Source organism: Bos indicus x Bos taurus, chromosome 13, assembly GCF_003369695.1.
Source record: "Bos indicus x Bos taurus breed Angus x Brahman F1 hybrid chromosome 13, Bos_hybrid_MaternalHap_v2.0, whole genome shotgun sequence".
Classification (NCBI taxonomy): Eukaryota; Metazoa; Chordata; class Mammalia; order Artiodactyla; family Bovidae; genus Bos; species Bos indicus x Bos taurus.
Window position 1 is genome coordinate 22,164,017 of NC_040088.1, and position 17,107 is coordinate 22,181,123.

The following is a 17,107-nucleotide window of genomic DNA, read 5'->3' on the forward strand; positions in this document are numbered from 1 at the left end:
TGCCGCGGCACCGGAAGTGACTGAGCTTGCAAGTTCCCCCGGTCTCTTCAGGGAAACTGAGGCCGGCTCGTTCGGAAGAGAGAGCGCGAGCCGTCAGCCAGGTAGGCCGGCCCCGGTCCGCAGCGCGGAACTTGGCCGCGAAGAGCACTCGCGCCCGGAAACGACCTGGCCGATGAAGGGGGTATGTGGCCCCCCACGGCTCGCGGGGCTCGCAGGTGAGAGCGCCGCCTCTCCTGTGCGTGGCAGGCGCTGCGCCCAATGGGAGCCCTCGCCGTTCTGCTTCCGTGCTACCTGGGCTCATTGATTGGCTACGCCGGGGCGGGCCGCCGGGGGCGAGACCCCACCTCCCAGAAAGGTCTAGGGGGCGCCCCTGAGGGAGAGCGGTTGCCTAGCAACGGGGCGGTGGCCAGGCGGGTACCCGGCCTAGCGCGCGGAGGAAGCCGCGAGGCCGCAGCCCACCCACCCCGGGCTCTAGAGAGGTGCAACCCCGGGCCCCTAAGGCCTCCCGGGGGTGCCAAGAAGCCGACCTGGGCCTGTCCCCAGGAAAACGCAGTCTCAGCTGTGGGGGCTCTCGAGCAGGCCTCGACCCTTGTCTCTGACCGGTGGAGAGGCTCGGCGCCTCACCCTCGCCGGGTCTTTGTGCAGGGCGCCGGCGGCCATTGTGTCCGTGCGGGGAATGGAGGACCCGGCAATCCCCCACCGCCACCGCCACGACCAGGGCCTTTGGGGAATTCAAAGAAAGCCAGCGGCGTTTCTGGGGGGTCTCCGGCTTTCAGCCTCCCAGAAAGACCCGGGGATGGCCTTTCCAAACTCAGACCGCAGATCTAAGGCAGTGTTCCCCTCCCTCTGTTTCTCATCGAAACCTTGAGCCCCATCGAGAAGTCCCTTCAGGGTTTCTTCGGAAGCCTCACCCAGGGCTGATACTGAAATAGAAAAAAACAAAAACTAAACCTCACACCAGCCACCTCCGAGAGAGTTCTCCTAGCTCCCAGTAGGAGGCGGAGAGCCAAGGGGCGTGCAAGAGCGAGGGGGCTGGGCTCCCGGGTGGCAGGAGGCCGCGGCTGCTAAGCGGCCGCCCTCGATCGGGGCGATGGAGGAGGAAGCAAGCGAGGGGGCCGGTTCTTGAGCTTCGTAATTCCTGTGTCGCCTCCTGAGCTCTCAGTCCGCCGGGTCGCATGATCCCTCCAGCCGGAGCTGCTTTTTTTGCCAGCCGCCGCCGCGAGGCCGGTTGACTTACCGGCATCCCCGCTGCCACCTCCTCTCCCACCTATGATACAAAAGATCTTCCGGGGGCTGCACCTGCCTGCCGTCGCCTGAGACGGATTTGAATGTAGGTGGTGAGGGGGTATGGGGGTGGGGGGCAGACTGCCCATGGGGGTGACTTTTCGAGGAAGACATTTCAGAGAAAAGGGGGTGGCTGGGATAAAAGGGGAGGGGAAAAAAAGGTCAGTGTGATGATTCAGAGCCCACTGGTGCTTTCAAATTGACTTCATCGAAGTACCTGGGAAGCTAGACCCAGATCTTCATAAGAGCGGCAAAGAACCCAGTTCAAGTACCTGGAGTGGGGAATGGGATGTTGTAGGTAAATGGCTTGCATATTCATTTTTTTACCCCTGAAGCTCTTTCTCTCCCTTCAGAACCTTGTCTTGGCTTTGGATCTTCGAAGAGAACCACTAAGCAGAGACCAGACCCAGTGAGTGAGCAGGTGTTTTGGACAATGGACTGGCGGAGCCCATCCTTATTATAAAAATGTCTCAGAGTAACCGGGAGCTGGTGGTTGACTTTCTCTCTTACAAGCTTTCCCAGAAAGGATACAGCTGGAGTCAGTTTAGTGATGTGGAAGAGAACAGAACTGAGGCCCCAGAAGGGACAGAATCAGATATGGAAACCCCCAGTGCCATCAATGGCAACGCATCCTGGCACCTGGCGGATAGCCCTGCTGTGAATGGAGCCACTGGCCACAGCAGAAGCTCGGATGCCCGGGAAGTGATCCCCATGGCAGCGGTGAAGCAAGCCCTGAGGGAGGCAGGCGATGAGTTTGAACTGAGGTACCGACGGGCATTCAGCGACCTGACGTCCCAGCTCCACATCACCCCAGGGACAGCATATCAGAGCTTTGAACAGGTAGTGAATGAACTCTTCCGGGACGGGGTGAACTGGGGTCGCATTGTGGCCTTTTTCTCCTTCGGTGGGGCACTGTGCGTGGAAAGCGTAGACAAGGAGATGCAGGTATTGGTGAGTCGGATCGCAACTTGGATGGCCACTTACCTGAATGACCACCTAGAGCCTTGGATCCAGGAGAACGGCGGCTGGGTAAGAACCACGCCCCTTACATATTCATTTTCCTTGGCTTCTGGTCAAATCCCCAACAACCTTTCCCCCTGTGTCTGTTGTGCTGGGTGATTATTATTGTTTGTTAAGGAGACATAATTGGCCTCATTGTATCACAGAGATTAACTTCTGAAATACAGATAACCTAGTTCTGTGAGGACCAGACATCTTCATTCTGTCTTCCTCGTGACCCTACTCTGTCATACTTGTGTTCCAGTTTCTCTGCAGAAGATAACATAGCCTGTGTGTTCATTTGGCCCCAAACCTTTGAGAATGCAAAGGTAACAGGTTACCCCTCACCCTGACATAATGGCTCATGATGTTAAGGGGGTGATGAGTGGAATGCCTGGAGAAGATAGTGAGTATCAGTGACCCACCAGCCCCTTCAGTCTTACTCCCTTGAGATGTCAGTCCTGTCCTGGGCTTCCCTCCTCTAAATCAGGTTCCCTTTATTTCAGAGTTTGCATGGCCTGGCTTTGCATCCCTCTGGCTTGGATGGCTGAGGATTGATTTTAGGTTGTAAGCTGCGCCAGTGGGCCAGTTGTGTTTGTCCTATGGCCCATGTTTATTGGCTCTAAAGTATGTGACTTTTCTGTGTGGTTGGCCAGTTTGTGGAGCGCTTGCTGTGTCACGCATAAGCCCAGGGACTTTGCACCTCACTGCCTGGGTTGGTTGGGGAGCTCCAGCTGTTATGCTTGTCACTTTTCTGCCATGGCCCTGGGGCCTCTTCACTGAGCACTGTTTGCTGGCAATGCAAGAACCTGGTCTTTGGGGCTCCTTGGCACATTGAGATTCAGTGACAGACTTCAGAAACAAACTGACACGGGTGTGAGTCCCAGCCCCGTCACTTAACTAGGTGTATGACCTTGGACAGGCCAGTTTACCTTGAGCCTCAGGTTCTTCCACTAAAAAAATGTGGCCAACCCTCCTTGCCTTGCAGTCCTTGTAAATCTTGGAGCTGATGTGAGCATAGCGACAGGAAGTTTGCTCTAGTAGTTATTGTCAGATCCAGGTACACTTTCTGAACCCGAGTCGTGCCTCATTCCTTTGCCAGGGAAGAGAATTCCCTTGCCCTGATATCACCAAGTCAGGATGAGCTGGTGTGGAGGGATTCTTTACCTGTGGTCACTGTCAGCAGCTTTTGCTCTTTTGCAGTGAACTCAGTCATATCTCCCCGCTTATCTCCCTGCCTCAGGGAGGTGTAGGGCTTATGAGAGGTATTCATTCTGTCCTTCAGAAATTGAGCAGGCTGTGGAAAATAAGTCATCTATTGAAGGAGCTGAGGTGGAAAGGGCCACGCACCATGGACTCAGGAATGTTGAGAATGCAATTATCCAGAGGCTGGGCCTAGGGTGTGGCAGCCACTTCAGTTTACCACTGAGCAAGGGACCTCCAGGTATACCACCCCCTGTCTTATTTCCCATTTCTTTGCAACTTCATCAACTCTTCCTACTGCCAGTTCTTATAAAAAGCAGAGTAGAGGTCAGATGACCGGGGTGGGGCTGGGAAGGTAAAGGTGGAGGTCTTTCTTTGGCTAAGACTGACCCGACTTGAAAGCCTTTCAGTAAATGAACTCCCTGGGGGAATAAATGATTAAATAGTTCCTGTTGGTTTGTGTGATGACCTCTCTTATTTCTGCCTGCTTTGATTTTCTTTAGGGGCAAATATTTGTTTAACTTACTACAGGAGGGACAGGATTCCAGTGTTTCCGACACACCCTCTGAGGCCTAAGTAGGGACTTGGGCCATTTGCCCCTCACTGTTATCTCTGGCTGGTGGTCCTAATACCATGTGGGTTGTGGCCAACTGTTAACAAAAGGCAACATGGGAGAGGTTCCTGGCCTGCCAACCAGTGTCTAAGAGTGCCACCTGGACCAGAGAGTTGTTAGTCACCCAGTGTTATGTGTGGAAAGAGGTCTTCGACACAGCAACACTGGGCAAGATCATTAGATCACCACTGGATTGACATTCCATCTTCTGCTGTCTCTTTGCCCAAGAGTTACCAGAGCCCGTTGGACAGCATACCATATGTTACTTCCTCTTGGTGGACAGAGAGGATATGTGCAGAAGAGCCAGTTATGTCAGAACCATTTCTGGGCACATGTTCTTCCCAAGGCCAAGAGATAGAGAACATGTGACATTGGGATCCTTTGGGTAGAAGGTACCCGCCCACTTCCTCTCAGGGACCATTCTATTTGAGCTGCACACTGGCTGCTGCAGTGGCATCTCATAACCTTCCTGGAGGCTGTGCCTGGGGAATCCATGAATGTAAGAATTATGGGCCATTCCACTCTGGGATATGCTCTAAATTTAGCATCCTTGCAGGAAAGGAAAAGGAAATGTGCTTTTATGGAGTATATCTTATGCATGAGGCATTGTATTAGGTCTTTTACTTATGCAGCCAAAATTCACTGAGCATCTTCTGTGAAGCAGGCATGTGCTAGGTATTGGCTATAAGCCAGATATGGTACTTTATCTCATGGAAATAACATGCTATTTCATATACTCCACACAATAACTTTCTAAGATAGGTAGGTTTATTCTCAGTTTATATATGAAGCTCCTGGTAGCTTAAATGACTGGCCCCAAGTATTCCTCAGCCAGTTAGGTGACTGAGTGAGAATTTACCCCAGGTGGGCCTAATTCCAAAGCCTATAATCTCTTCCCCTCCATATCACATTGTCTTAGGAGTAATAATGTGAGCCAGAGACGCTGTTGGGCCAAGCAAAACATGCCTGTGGAGGTGTTCACTTGAGTCTGTGATGCTGGCCTTGTTCAGGAACTGCAGGAAGAACAGCACCTGTGTTGGCAGTAGCAGGCTGCCAGAGGCATGTATGCAGCTTCTAGATTCTGTCACTGGTAAAACTCAAGTCAGTATCAGGATTTTGCCCAGTGAGAGTAGGCTTCTTGTTAATTTTTTGTTAAAACCGTCTCTGGCCCTCCCGGCAGGTAAGAATTATGTGCATAAAGGGAGAAGATGGCCTACTCCAAGTATGTCTGCTTAATTGTGGGTGATGCCCCAAGGACTGGAATTCCTCATCTATATAGCCACACCACTGCCTACCTAGAGTCCCCTGGCGAGGTGCTGAACCTGTTTGTCTCTCTTGTCCATTCATCTCTCCCACCTGTAAAGTGAACTAATGATAGCCACCTGCCATAGCTTGACTCTAGTAAATGATGTAGAACAAAGGCTCTCCTGGGCCCTAATTGTATGGTGGAGGCACTTCTTTTAATGAGTGGGCTACCTGGCTCCAAAAACTGAACTTTGACCCCAGAGTTTCTTGAGACACAAAGCCAGCCCTTGAGATACTCAACCAGAACAGCAGAGATTGAATGTTTCTGGGGCTTTCCAATGGGAATGTGGACAGTTGGGTGGTCGGACCCAGGTGGGCCAGGCCATTTTGGGATCACTGTCCCTGGGAAACCCTTTAGCTTGATGGAAACACATTGTTGAACAGTTTTTGGGGGGTGGGGGAAGAAAACATCATTTGGCCTTTCCCCAGGCTGCATGGCTCTGTGGTCTTCTAGTTTCTGTAGGTTTCTTCTTGACTGTTCTGGCTTCATTGGCACTGATGTATGCTTTGCTGAAGCACCTCAGCGACCTTTGCAGATCTCAGCAGCTGTTGGCAATTCTGCGGTTTTCTTGGGGAAACCCCATTAGAAACCCCAAACGTGGAAATTTTTAGTAATCTCATTCAGGTCCCAAAGTGAGGTAGAAGTGTCTCAGGGGCTCCCCCTCAAAACACTCGGTTCTTCTGGAGGTACATTTGAAGTTGCCCTTAAAACTCCATCACCATAATAGGGTTTTCCAGGCTTCCTAGGATTGATTTCCGCAGTAGCCCCACAGAGCCCTTCAGCTTCTGGTAGAAAATCACCCCAGGTTTTTTCAGGGGCCTTCAGTGGAACCTGCAGGGTTTTCTCGGTTTTTGTGTGGGCTACCGGAAGGTGCAGTTGTTAGTTATCCCTTCCCCAGCAGGTATCTGTCCTGAGGCTAGAGGCTTGAGCATCCTTCCTGGTTTTTTCCAGTGCCCTCAGCCTTCCATCACAGGGCTTTCTTTCAGCAGCCATGATTTTGTCTGGGTTTACCATGGATAGATTTAGGGGTAATTCCCAGTGAGCTGCTCTTCTACGGAAACATAATCTCCTACTGCCTTAATTAGCCGGGCTCTCTCCCCGCCCCCAACCTAATTCCGTGGAGTCCTCCCCAAGGACTCCCTCTCTTTTCTTTGAAGGAGTCAGTCTGCTCCTGGATCCGCTTCTCTTCTGTCTCCCTGGCCGACAGTCTGTCTTCCCTGTTCCCAGTTGGCAGATCTGAGTCAGACAGTCCCAGTGGGTTTTTTTGTTTAGCCTGGGGACAAGAAGACCCAGGAGACCAGGATCACTGGTTTCAAATATCTGCAGGAAGAGGGGCTAAGCCTTTTTTTAGTATGGTACAGGAGAGCTTGGGTAGGTTAATCACACTGATAGAGTTTAAATTAGTATAAAGACATTTCTGACACTACCACACCTCTATTAGGTTTAGGAATTTCCTGAGAGTAGAGTTCCACGTCTTGTCAATACTTGTTTAATTGACATGGAGCAGAGGCCTTAGGCATAGCAGGTATGTAATGAAAGAGAAGCCCACTAAATTTCTGAAGAAACAGACACTTATCAAACCAGAATAATAGTAATGGGAATTGCCCTTTATCTAATTATTTATGCATTGATTCAGATAGTATTAATTGAGCTCCTGTTGTGTGTCAGGCTGTCCTAGGCACTAGTGGTACAGCATTACATAAAATTACGTTTCTATGTCGGGAGCTCATATTCTAATGGGGAGAAACAGACAACATGTAATTGTTGTTGTTTAGTCTCTAAGTTGTGTCCAACTCTTTGCGACTCCGTGGATTGTAACCCTCCAGGCTCCTCTGTCCATGGCATTTCCCAAGCAAGAATACTGGAGTGGGTTGCCATTTCCTTCTCCAGGGTGTCTTCCCAACCCAGGGATCCAGCCCAGATCTCCTGCATTGGCAGGCAGATTCTTTACTTCTCAGGCACCTGCTGCTGCTGCTAAGTCGCTTCAGTCATGTCCGACTCTGCGACCCCATAGATGGCAGCCCACCAGGCTCCCCCGTCCCTGGGATTCTCCAGGCAAGAACACTGAAGTGGGTTGCCATTTCCTTCTCCAATGCATGAAAGAGAAAAGTGAAAGTGAAGTTGCTCAGTCGTGTCTGACTCTTAGCGACCCCATGGACTGCAGCCTACCAGGCTCCTCCGTCCATGGGATTTTCCAGGCAAGAGTACTGGAGTGCGTTGCCAGTGCCTTCTCCTCTCAGCCAACTGGGAAGCCCCAATTATATACATATGTAACATATATCAGTTGAGACTAAGTGCTATGAAGAAAATAAAGTACATTGAGGCATGCCTAGCAAAGGAGATAAGGCTGCAGTTTTAAAAGAGTGTCTAGGGAAGGCATCACTGAAAGGTAATATTTCAGCCAAGACTTGAAGAAGGTAAGTTGGTGGTTAATGTGGGTTCCTTTAGAGAGTGTGTTATAAGCAGAGGGATGGACTCAGAAGGGAGTGTGCTGGCCAGGCTCAAGGATGAAAGAGAAGGCCAGTGCAGCTGGGGAGAATACAGCAAGAGAAAGAGTGGTCAGAGGGGAGAGGGAAGAGGGGAGAGTGGGTGGAATTGAGGGGGCAGAGTAGCCAGGGGCCAGTCTCATAGCGTATCACAGGCCGTGATGAGGACTCGACTTTGGCTGAATGAGAGCCCAGGAAAAGATCAGGAGCAGGGATGAGCTCCACAAGTTCTGAATTCCACAGGGGAACCCAGCAAAGAGGCTGGCGCAGCAGTCAAGTGAGAAAGAAGAGTGGCTTGAATCAGGAGGTAGAGGTGGAAATGGTGAAAAGGGACTAAGGAACAAGACCAGACTCACATGGCATATTGATGGGTCCGACCACCTTGAAAGCCACATTTTTTAACCACTTAGCTTAGCAGTCATAGAATCAGGTTTAAGTATGCTAGATGTTCTTTGGAGATAGTCTCTCCAAATGTGGTATCCTGAATGGCCCTTCCCTCTAGCACTCTTGCTTCTGAATAATTGCACCACATCTGGATTGAGGTCCCAGATCACCTGTGTCTAGCTCTGTGACCTTGGGCAAGCTTCTTGAACTCTCTGAACCTTAGGGCAGGTATTACCTGCTTCACAAAGACCTAACGAGATCTGCCTGAGACGCATAGAGTCAGACAGTAGTTGGTATCGTAATTCTGACCATTTTTGCACAGAGCTTGTGTCAGAGACCTATTCACAGCATCTGCAGTATCTGTTCTCCCTTGTTTGGACTCCACAGTGACCTGGCACACCCTTAGGGCAGGCAGGCAGGCCCCGGCAGTGTTCCTGTCCTGCCAGGAGCTCTGTAGTGCTGCTTTGCCATGTTAGTCAAATGCTGGTCTTTGTTAGGATCCCAGTTCTAGTCTCACATCTGCCTCAGCTCACTGTTTCACCTTGGCTACATCACTTCTAGGCCCCAGTTTCCCATCTATAAGATGGAGGTTTGAAGTTGAGTCTAGGAATCCTGCTTCTCAATGGCCCTAGGCCTTGTGGTGGGTTCCACCATTGTGGCATATTTCATGATAGTTATGCTGTAGGATGGCTCTTTCCAGGGATCAAACCCATGGCCCCTGCAGTGGAAGCTCGGGGTCCTAACCACTGGACTGCCAGTAATTCCCCCCACCTTGCCTTTTTGATGGTTATAACCGACAACCCGGGAGGTGAGCAGAGGGAAATCAGGCTGAGAAAGATGAAGTGACTTGCCCATCAGGAGGAAGATGCAGGGTTTGGGCTTTCAGATCTAGATTTGATCACTTGTATGCTGTGTGACCTAGGGCAAGTCTTTTACCTTGTAAATGGCTGTAATAATGGTGCCGTGTTCTGAAGATTCAGTGAGTTAATTCCTGTCGTATGGCTCTGCATAGTGACGGTTAGTATCAGCAGTCACATCCTAGGGTTCCTTCAATCACATCACCTGGCTTCCCATTTATTACATACTGATTTTTGTAAATAGTATTTTTGCAGAAAGGAACTGCCTTTGGGACCTTCTGCCTCATGGTTTCACCCCTGATGAGACTCAGGCCAAGCCAGAGCTTTGAGACTGGCTCCCCACTGCAGCACTTTTTGGTCAGACTCCAGAGCTCCCCTCGGAACTAGAGGTTTTTTTCTCCCTCTTCAGGAAATGCCATTGCAGTGACTTCCATGGACTGCTTCCTGTCCCAGCCCTGCAGCCGGATTCTTGCTGGCTAGAGTGTGGAAATTGGAAAGTAATATTCCTAAAGGCTCTCCCCACGCACAGACTCCTTTTTTGCCCATGTCTCTCCCTTTCCTCTTGTCAGTTTCTTTGTTCCCTCCCCTTTGACCCTTCACCGTTTTCTCTCTCCAGCTCACGATCATCCCTTTCAGATTTAGAAAATGCTTTCCACTGAGTTCTGTCACACCTTTCCACCCACCCTTCGAGGGGGGTTGTCCAAACTCCTGGATTCCCTCCTGGCTCCGCACTAAGGAGCAGTTAGTAGTAGTCTTGAACTTCCCCTAGAGGGACATGAAACCTGTCACTTGCGGTGCCCTATGTCATCCATTAACCCTCAGGGGTCCCCACCCCACCCCCTGCACAGGCCTGGGACTCCTCAGAGGTTTGGCAGGTAGAAATCCTACCTCTTGGAGACGATTGATGGAGGGTCGAGTGGAGCCTGCCACCCCCTCCCCGCGGTCACCTTTCAGGAGGAAGCTAAAAGATTGAAAACCTTGTTGGACAATCATCTGAGGAATGGAAGCTAGCCTGGGAGGGAATTGGAACGCACTCAGCTATGCCTCAGATCCTTTGTTCCGCTCTTGAAAGGGAAACATTCCCCTCCCTCCTCCCTGGCCACACACACGTGCCTTTGTTCCCCCGAGTCAGGCGGGGCCGGGAACACTGTGTCCTTCCAAGGAGCCTGACTGGCCTCCCCAGAGGCTGGCCTCTTGGTCAGCAGGACTGAAGTTTTTGCTCAGGAACCCTCAGCCTCATGTCCTTTCTATAGAAGAGTCTTTCTGCCAGAGGCTGAGAACTTGCCTGCAAACAGCTGCCCAGGGACTTCCCTGGAACTCTTCCACAGGATGCCCGTGTCCCAGGATTATACAGTCCCTCCCTCTTATTCCACTTGGTGATTAATATTATTGTTAATGTTACTATTAATAGCACCTAACATTTATCAAGTGCTTATTGTATGCCAGGCATTGTTCACAATGCTTTACATGTATTAATTTATTCCATTCGTAGACAATATTCTGAAGTTGTTGCTATTATTATCCCTGTTTTTCAAACGAGGCAACTGAGGTACAGAGATGTTAAGTAGCTTATGCAGGGTAGCACGGTTAGTAAGTGGCAAAGCGTACAAGGGTAACTTCCAAGCTCCCCCTTTTAAACACTGCACTGCACCCCCTTCCCTGAATGTGTGTGAATGGTTGTTGGCGTTTATCCAGTGCTTACTATGCGGCAGGGCTTTCCCCAGCTTCATTTCTGTGTTACTGTCCAACAACCTCAGCATTACTGGACAGTGAGATTTGGGGGGACTCAGCTAGTAAGAAGCAGAGTTAAGATTTGAAACCACGTCTGGCTTACTCGAAGCCTGTGTTCTTTATCTCTAAACCATCTTAAAAACCCTGCCAGGTAGGTAGTGTCATCTTCACGGTAGAGTTGAGAAGACTGAGTCTCAGAGAAAAGTGGCATGCTCGGAGCCTCGCAGACTATTGTTACCAGGACGACCGGGGATTCAAACCTGAGGTGCTTGTCTTCACGACACTTTACTGCCTTAGTGGTCTGTAGCATGATGATAACCGTTTTTATGTGCATGATAACACTTTATAATTTACGTCTTTGTATAAAGATGATGTGTATACATCATTTCATAGTGAAGTGAGTGATGTGGGTATGTTCAGTTCCATTTCAGGGAGGAAACTACAGCAGGAGTCTTATCCCACAGTAAATGGCTTAGAATTCTTTTAACTCACTCTTAGCGATGTTGCTTTTAGTAAGTCTGGATTCATTGCTCAGAGCTGTCCTGAGTTTTGTTTCATTTGTTAAATCAGCAAATACTGGTGCATGCTTTATTTATGCTGAGTGCTGGGCATGCTGTGGGTGCTGCAGTGAGGGGCCTGGGTGCCCTTCCTCGATCTGTTTCCATGCCCCACACCCTGGGCCATGCTGGTGTGTGCTTCTGCCATCTGAGTCAGTCTGTGTGCGGCACCCAGCTGTTCCCTCAGCTCCCAGACACACCAGGCAAGGCTCGTTACAGGATGTATTGATCACTTTCTACAAAACCTTAGATAAAACTCTGCACTCAGATTTGAAGCTTAGCTTAATTTCTCGCTGGTGGTGCTGCTGCACTATCCGAATCAGCTTTCCAGCCTCATCCACACATCTGAGAGAATAGTACCAGCCCGCAGAGTAAGCAAGGCTCAAATGAGAAAGTAAAACGCGTAAGTGTTCCTTAGTAATAACGACAGACGCTGTGTGTTGAGTGCTTGCTCTGTGCCAGGTGCTATGTTTATGCCCTGACATAATCATCCTCTTTGGTCCTCACAACTGCTTTGGTATGAAGATGGAGAATTCAGAGCTTCAAGAGGCCCTATAGCATGTCCAGAGTGACTCACCTTGTAAGAGGCAGAGGTGGGTCTTGCACTCAGCTGTATCTGATACCAAAGCCTACCCTCAAACCACAGCGTCATTGTTTCTCTGCAGGCCCAGACTGGCTTATTTCACCCCTGAGTACCTGGCACAGGGCCTAGGGTTGGGCACAGGCTTGGCCAGGATTTGCTCAATGAACATGAAGGGTTGTTATTATTAGATGCAGGTTAGGCTACAAACAGAGAAGGCGATGGCACCCCACTCCAGCACTCTTGCCTGGAAAATCCCATGGATGGAGGAGCCTGGTAGGCTGCAGTCCATGGGGTCGCTAGGAGTCGGACAGGACTGAGCAGCTTCACTTTCACTTTTCACTTTCATGCATTGGAGAAGGAAATGGCAACCCACTCCAGTGTTCTTGCCTGGAGAATCCCAGGGACAGGGGAGCCTGGTGGGCTGCCGTCTATGGGGTCGCACAGAGTCGGACACTGAAGCGACTTAGCAACAGGCTAAAAAATGTCCTTAAGGGAGCAAACTCATTTAAAGCAGTAGGAATACACTCACAGCCCTTGGTGAACGGCTCCAGGCAAACGATGCCAAATCTGTAGTGTAGACTCCAGAAATGGAAGAGGACAGACCCGCTGGCCACATCCCACGGGTACCTGGACCTCCGCCAAACCAGCCCACTCCCACCATCAGCTACTCAGTTGGTGACTCGGCCCAGTGGCCTCCACCCTCAGCCTGCATCATCCTGTGCTCCTTCTCCGTCGCCAGCTGCACTGCCAGCTCAGACCCTCTTCTGTGCCAATAGTGGAAAGTGTCAGGAAGGAGAAAGTTCACTAGAGGCTTGAATGATAGCTTTCCCAGCAGTAGGACTTTTGTGCAGTTCACACCAAGTCCTCGGTTTCCTCGTCCATAAAATGAAAGGTAGTAGTCATCCCTTAATGAAGATAGCAGTGGTGATCTTTTTTGCTCGGGCTTGCGTGGATCACTCTTTCCCTAGATCTGATCAGGGCTGTCTTAGCATTTAGGTCTCAACTCAAATGTCACCTCTCCAGAGGCCACCTGTGTTTACCTCCTTACTGTCTGTCTCCTTTTGTAAAACCTAAGCTCCCAGTGTGCAGGAGTTTTGTCTCATGTTTCCTTCATCCCCAGCATCTCTCATAATGTTTGGCACAAGGGGTCCACTCAGCAAATACTTACTGAAAGAGTGAGTGACTAGCCCACCTAGCATGGTGCCTGAATACAGTATGCTCAGTTAGGCGTCATTACTACCTCCGAGGAAGATGTGGAGCATGAAGGCTTACAGTAGGTGAAAAGAATGTGGCAAGGGCAGCTTTGGTAGGTAAGAGCAGTGCAGACAGAAGTGGAGGCTGAAATGTGTAGGAAGCATTTGGGCGACAGTGAGGGGGCAGACCGGCAGAAGAGGGTCTGGGTTGTCATAAAGCCGGTAAGGGAGAAGGGAATGGTGACTGATGGTGGGAGCCTGTGGACAGAGGGACGGGATAGTTGGCAGTAGAGGTGGGCCAGCTGGGGAGAGGCCCAGCACCAGAGTGATGCAGCCAGGTCCCTAGTCATCACTGGAGCAGGATCCCTTGCCAGCCAGGGCTCAGCAGACAGAGCTGCAGGGAGAAAAAAAGCCAGAGGCACCTGCGACCTGTGGATCAGGTAGGCAGTGCTGGTTGTTATTTTGGGGCTCTGGGCCAGGTGCAGATTCAAAGGCTTGATTGAAGCCTTTTGGCAACTCTGGTCTTAGCCGGGTAAACATCACCTGTCTTCTGCCACCTGCGGCAGCAATGCCAGGAAGGTACCCTGGGCAGGCCCAAATGGGCCCAGCTTTCTTACTGCCCTCGTGGCAGAAGAAATCCCCCCCGGGAGAGGCCACTCCTTCCCTGCCCCACAGCTTCCTTTCCAAAGGGCTCAGGTAGCAATAAGGTACCTCCTGTCCAAGAGGCCCCTGTGGTTCCGGCGCCTGGAAGGCAGGGGTGGGGCATTGGGAACCGTTGACAGCTGGGCCCAGCTGGGGGGAGGGGTCAGTTTGGGAGCAGGTGCAGATTTCAGGGAGGGCGGGGCCTGAAGGGAAGTAGGGATCTTGGTAGGCTGCAAAATTTCCCTCCCATCCCCCACCTCCCAGTCACAGCTGGCTTCTCCAGGAACCTGATGACCTAGTTACAGTGCTTAGAAATTGTTCGCTTAGCTTGCAGTTCAGAGCTGTGCCAGTCTCTCCTCTCTGAGGCTTCTTGGGTCCGAAAGGTAGCCTGGCATTTCCCCTGAGGGGTGTCCATGTGCACCGTATCACATGTGCAGACTTCTTGTCCAAGAGAGGAGAGAACCAGTCAGGCTTCTTCCCAGGTGGGCCTCACCCTTCCCCAAGCCAGGGAAAGGACTCCCCTGCCCCTTCCTCCCCGCCAGCCCTGCTTCTGTCTCTCTCTGAGGGGTTAGTGAGTGGCAAATGAAGGTCACAGACTTCTTTCCTGGAGGTTCAGCAGAGACTCTTGTTGCCCTAGGGATAGCTTGAGCATGCCTAACCTAACGTTACCTGCTTACCTTTCCTCCTTGTACTGATGTTCAGACCTGATAAAAGAGGGTGAGGAAGAATCTGTTGGGGGCTCTTGAGGCCCCAGCCCTTCTAGGAAGCAGCTGCTCTTGGCATTCTTGATGTTTGCCTCTCTATTGCTTCCCTGGGAGAAATTCTATCCCTGTTAAGAGTCAGATACAAAATGTGACAAACCAGTGCTGCATCCTGCTTGCTCTATAGTTAGTTACCCTTGGACAAATTACTTATCTCTCTCAGCCTTAGTTTCTTCGTCTATAAAGAGGCTAAAATAATGTAGTACTTTTCTTGAAAGACTCTCTTGATCATGAAAATATGTGATAAGATACATGGAGCACTTAGCATGGAGCCTAGCACGTGTAGTTACTCAGTATGACAGCTACTATTACAGCTGTTACTAGCAGATTGCCATCACAGGTGATCAAGAAGTTGTGATCACAATTGGAGCTACTCTCCAAGAGCAAACTTTTAGGCTAACAGAGTGTGTGGATATGCTTTGAAGCAAGAGCTTGGAGATTTTAAGGTTCCTGAAGCTGGGGACTGCAGCTCCTAACCTTGTTCCTCATATCCTCCACGAGGGCCCCTAGTCATGCTGTACACTGTGGGGGTTTGGCCAGTGTTGCTGACTGGGCATTTGGTAATGGGGCTTATTTTTTTCGATCTTTGCCAAGTATCTCCAGGAAGGCAGGGATCTCCTCCTCTGCTTTATTTACTGCTCTGTCCCTAGATCCTGCCACAGAACCTGAAACATAGAAGACAGGCATCTGTTGACTGAGGCAAGACTTAATGAGTTGAATATTTAAAGAGCATAGGAGCTTGCCTAGCACATAGTAGGTGCCTGACTTGCATCTGAATGATTAAACAGTGTTGTGGGGACTCTGGCATTTTCCAGAGTGGCCTCACTCCTTGTTTGCTGTGTGGTTGTAAGCCTGTTGCCTCATCTGCTAGAGAAAGATAACACCCACCCTGCCTCATTCTCGTGCTAGCTGAGAGGCCCAAGGAGATGATAGATGAAAAAGCACTTTGAGAACTATAAATGTTTGGTCTTGTTGCTGCTCCTTCCTTGACTGAGGTCAAACCATAACTGTCATTCATTCATTCCTTCAACCACCAAGCACTTTTTGGGTGGAAGCAATATCCTAGCTGTTTGGCTTATGTAACTTCATGAATTTGGACAAGTTACTTTACTTCTCTAAGCTTGGACATCTATAAAGTGGAATTAATAATCATTTCACAGGATTGTTGGGAGAAAGATTAAGCCAGGTACTCTGAGCTGATTGAGGGTGGAAACCACATCCCATTCACTGCCATCAGCTACTGCCAGGCTGTGTGTTTAGTGTCCAAGTTGATAAACATTCCTGATGATGAGCAGTGTATATAAAGTGCCCTGGCACAGAGCCTGGTGTGGAGTAAAAGCTCCCCAAATACAGGGTCTTTGCTTTTCCTCTCACTGTGAAGTTTGGTCATTCATTGATTCAGCCATTGGTTGCCTTCTGCAGTCTAACTACGCAGCAAAGCCAGACCTCTGAGTAATAACTCAAATGGGAAGGTGAAATGACTACTAATTCCTCACCCCTGGATGTCCTCACCCACCTTGGCCAGACTGCTGAATGGGAACTCTGACTGGCCAGGATCAGTACTGCTTAAATATAAAACTGGGAGGCACCAGTGTACCTCACCCCACGCTCACCTCTGATTCAAAACAAGAACAACCACCCCTTGTTCTACCCACTCCCTGTCTGCTACTCAGTGAGAAAAAATTTCCCTTTGCTCACAACACCCACATTCATATGGAACCCTAGGGATTACCATATCAAGGAAGTCCCCAGGGAGTCACTGAGAAATGGCCCTTCGGGGCAGGGTCCCCTGGGACTGGGTCCAGCAGCAGGTGCAGGCAGAGGCCCCAGGCTGGTGGCTAAGTGATGAAACTGAGAGACAAGTAGGGCCAGACAAGAAGTCAGCCCGGAGAAAACTGCCTGCCTGTCCACGCAGGTGTCCAGGCACCTGGGAGCAGTTTCTGGGTCTGATTTAGTGGTGGAAGATAGGGTTCCAAATTAGTACCCCAAGCTTCAGTATGGAGAACCCGTACAACTCCAGAGCAAAGTCTACACTTGGCGCCCAGGTCAGTGTCCTTTGAGCCCTTCTCAAACCCCTTCAAGGTGAAAGAAGTGCTTCCGCTGGGCATCACAGCACCTCCTGCTGGAAGATCTTCAGGAATGATGGAATGGTAACCAGAGACCTCTGCTATGTTCGGGGCACTGTACTGTGTTGGGGGCTTTTGAAGAGAGTGAGATCATTTCATTATCGGAAGTATGGGCTCTAGAGTGGGGCAGAGCTGAGTTTGAATCTGGCTTCTTCACATACCAGCTGTTTGGTTTTGGACTCATTCTTCTTTCTGAGCCTCAGTTCCCATCTCAACAATGAAGACGATAATACCTGATTTGTAGGGTTTTTGTAGGATGAAATGAGATCATGTTGAGCTTGGCACAGATGTTACAGTAATTTTAATAATGAAAAAGTGAAAGTCGCTCAGTAGTGTCTGACTCTTTGCGACCCCGTGGACTATAGCCCTCCAGGCGCCTCTG

The 17,107-nt window shown here is 50.3% G+C and overlaps 1 protein-coding gene across 4 annotated transcripts in view; it reads left to right on the forward strand.

Moving 5' to 3' along the window:
• Positions 1-17,107, forward strand: part of BCL2L1 (BCL2 like 1) — a 51,245-nt gene continuing 34,138 nt past the window's right edge. Inside the window, exons 1-2 of one of the 4 annotated variants that reach the window (XM_027558874.1) lie at positions 1-101; positions 1,638-2,313. In XM_027558874.1, coding sequence (XP_027414675.1) covers positions 1,750-2,313 — 564 coding nt within the window. In that variant the 5' untranslated portion in view covers positions 1-101; positions 1,638-1,749. Of the gene's footprint in view, positions 216-402; positions 1,331-1,619; positions 2,314-17,107 lie in introns of those variants that run through there. The other 3 variants (XM_027558875.1, XM_027558873.1, XM_027558876.1) reach the window with 3 other exon arrangements.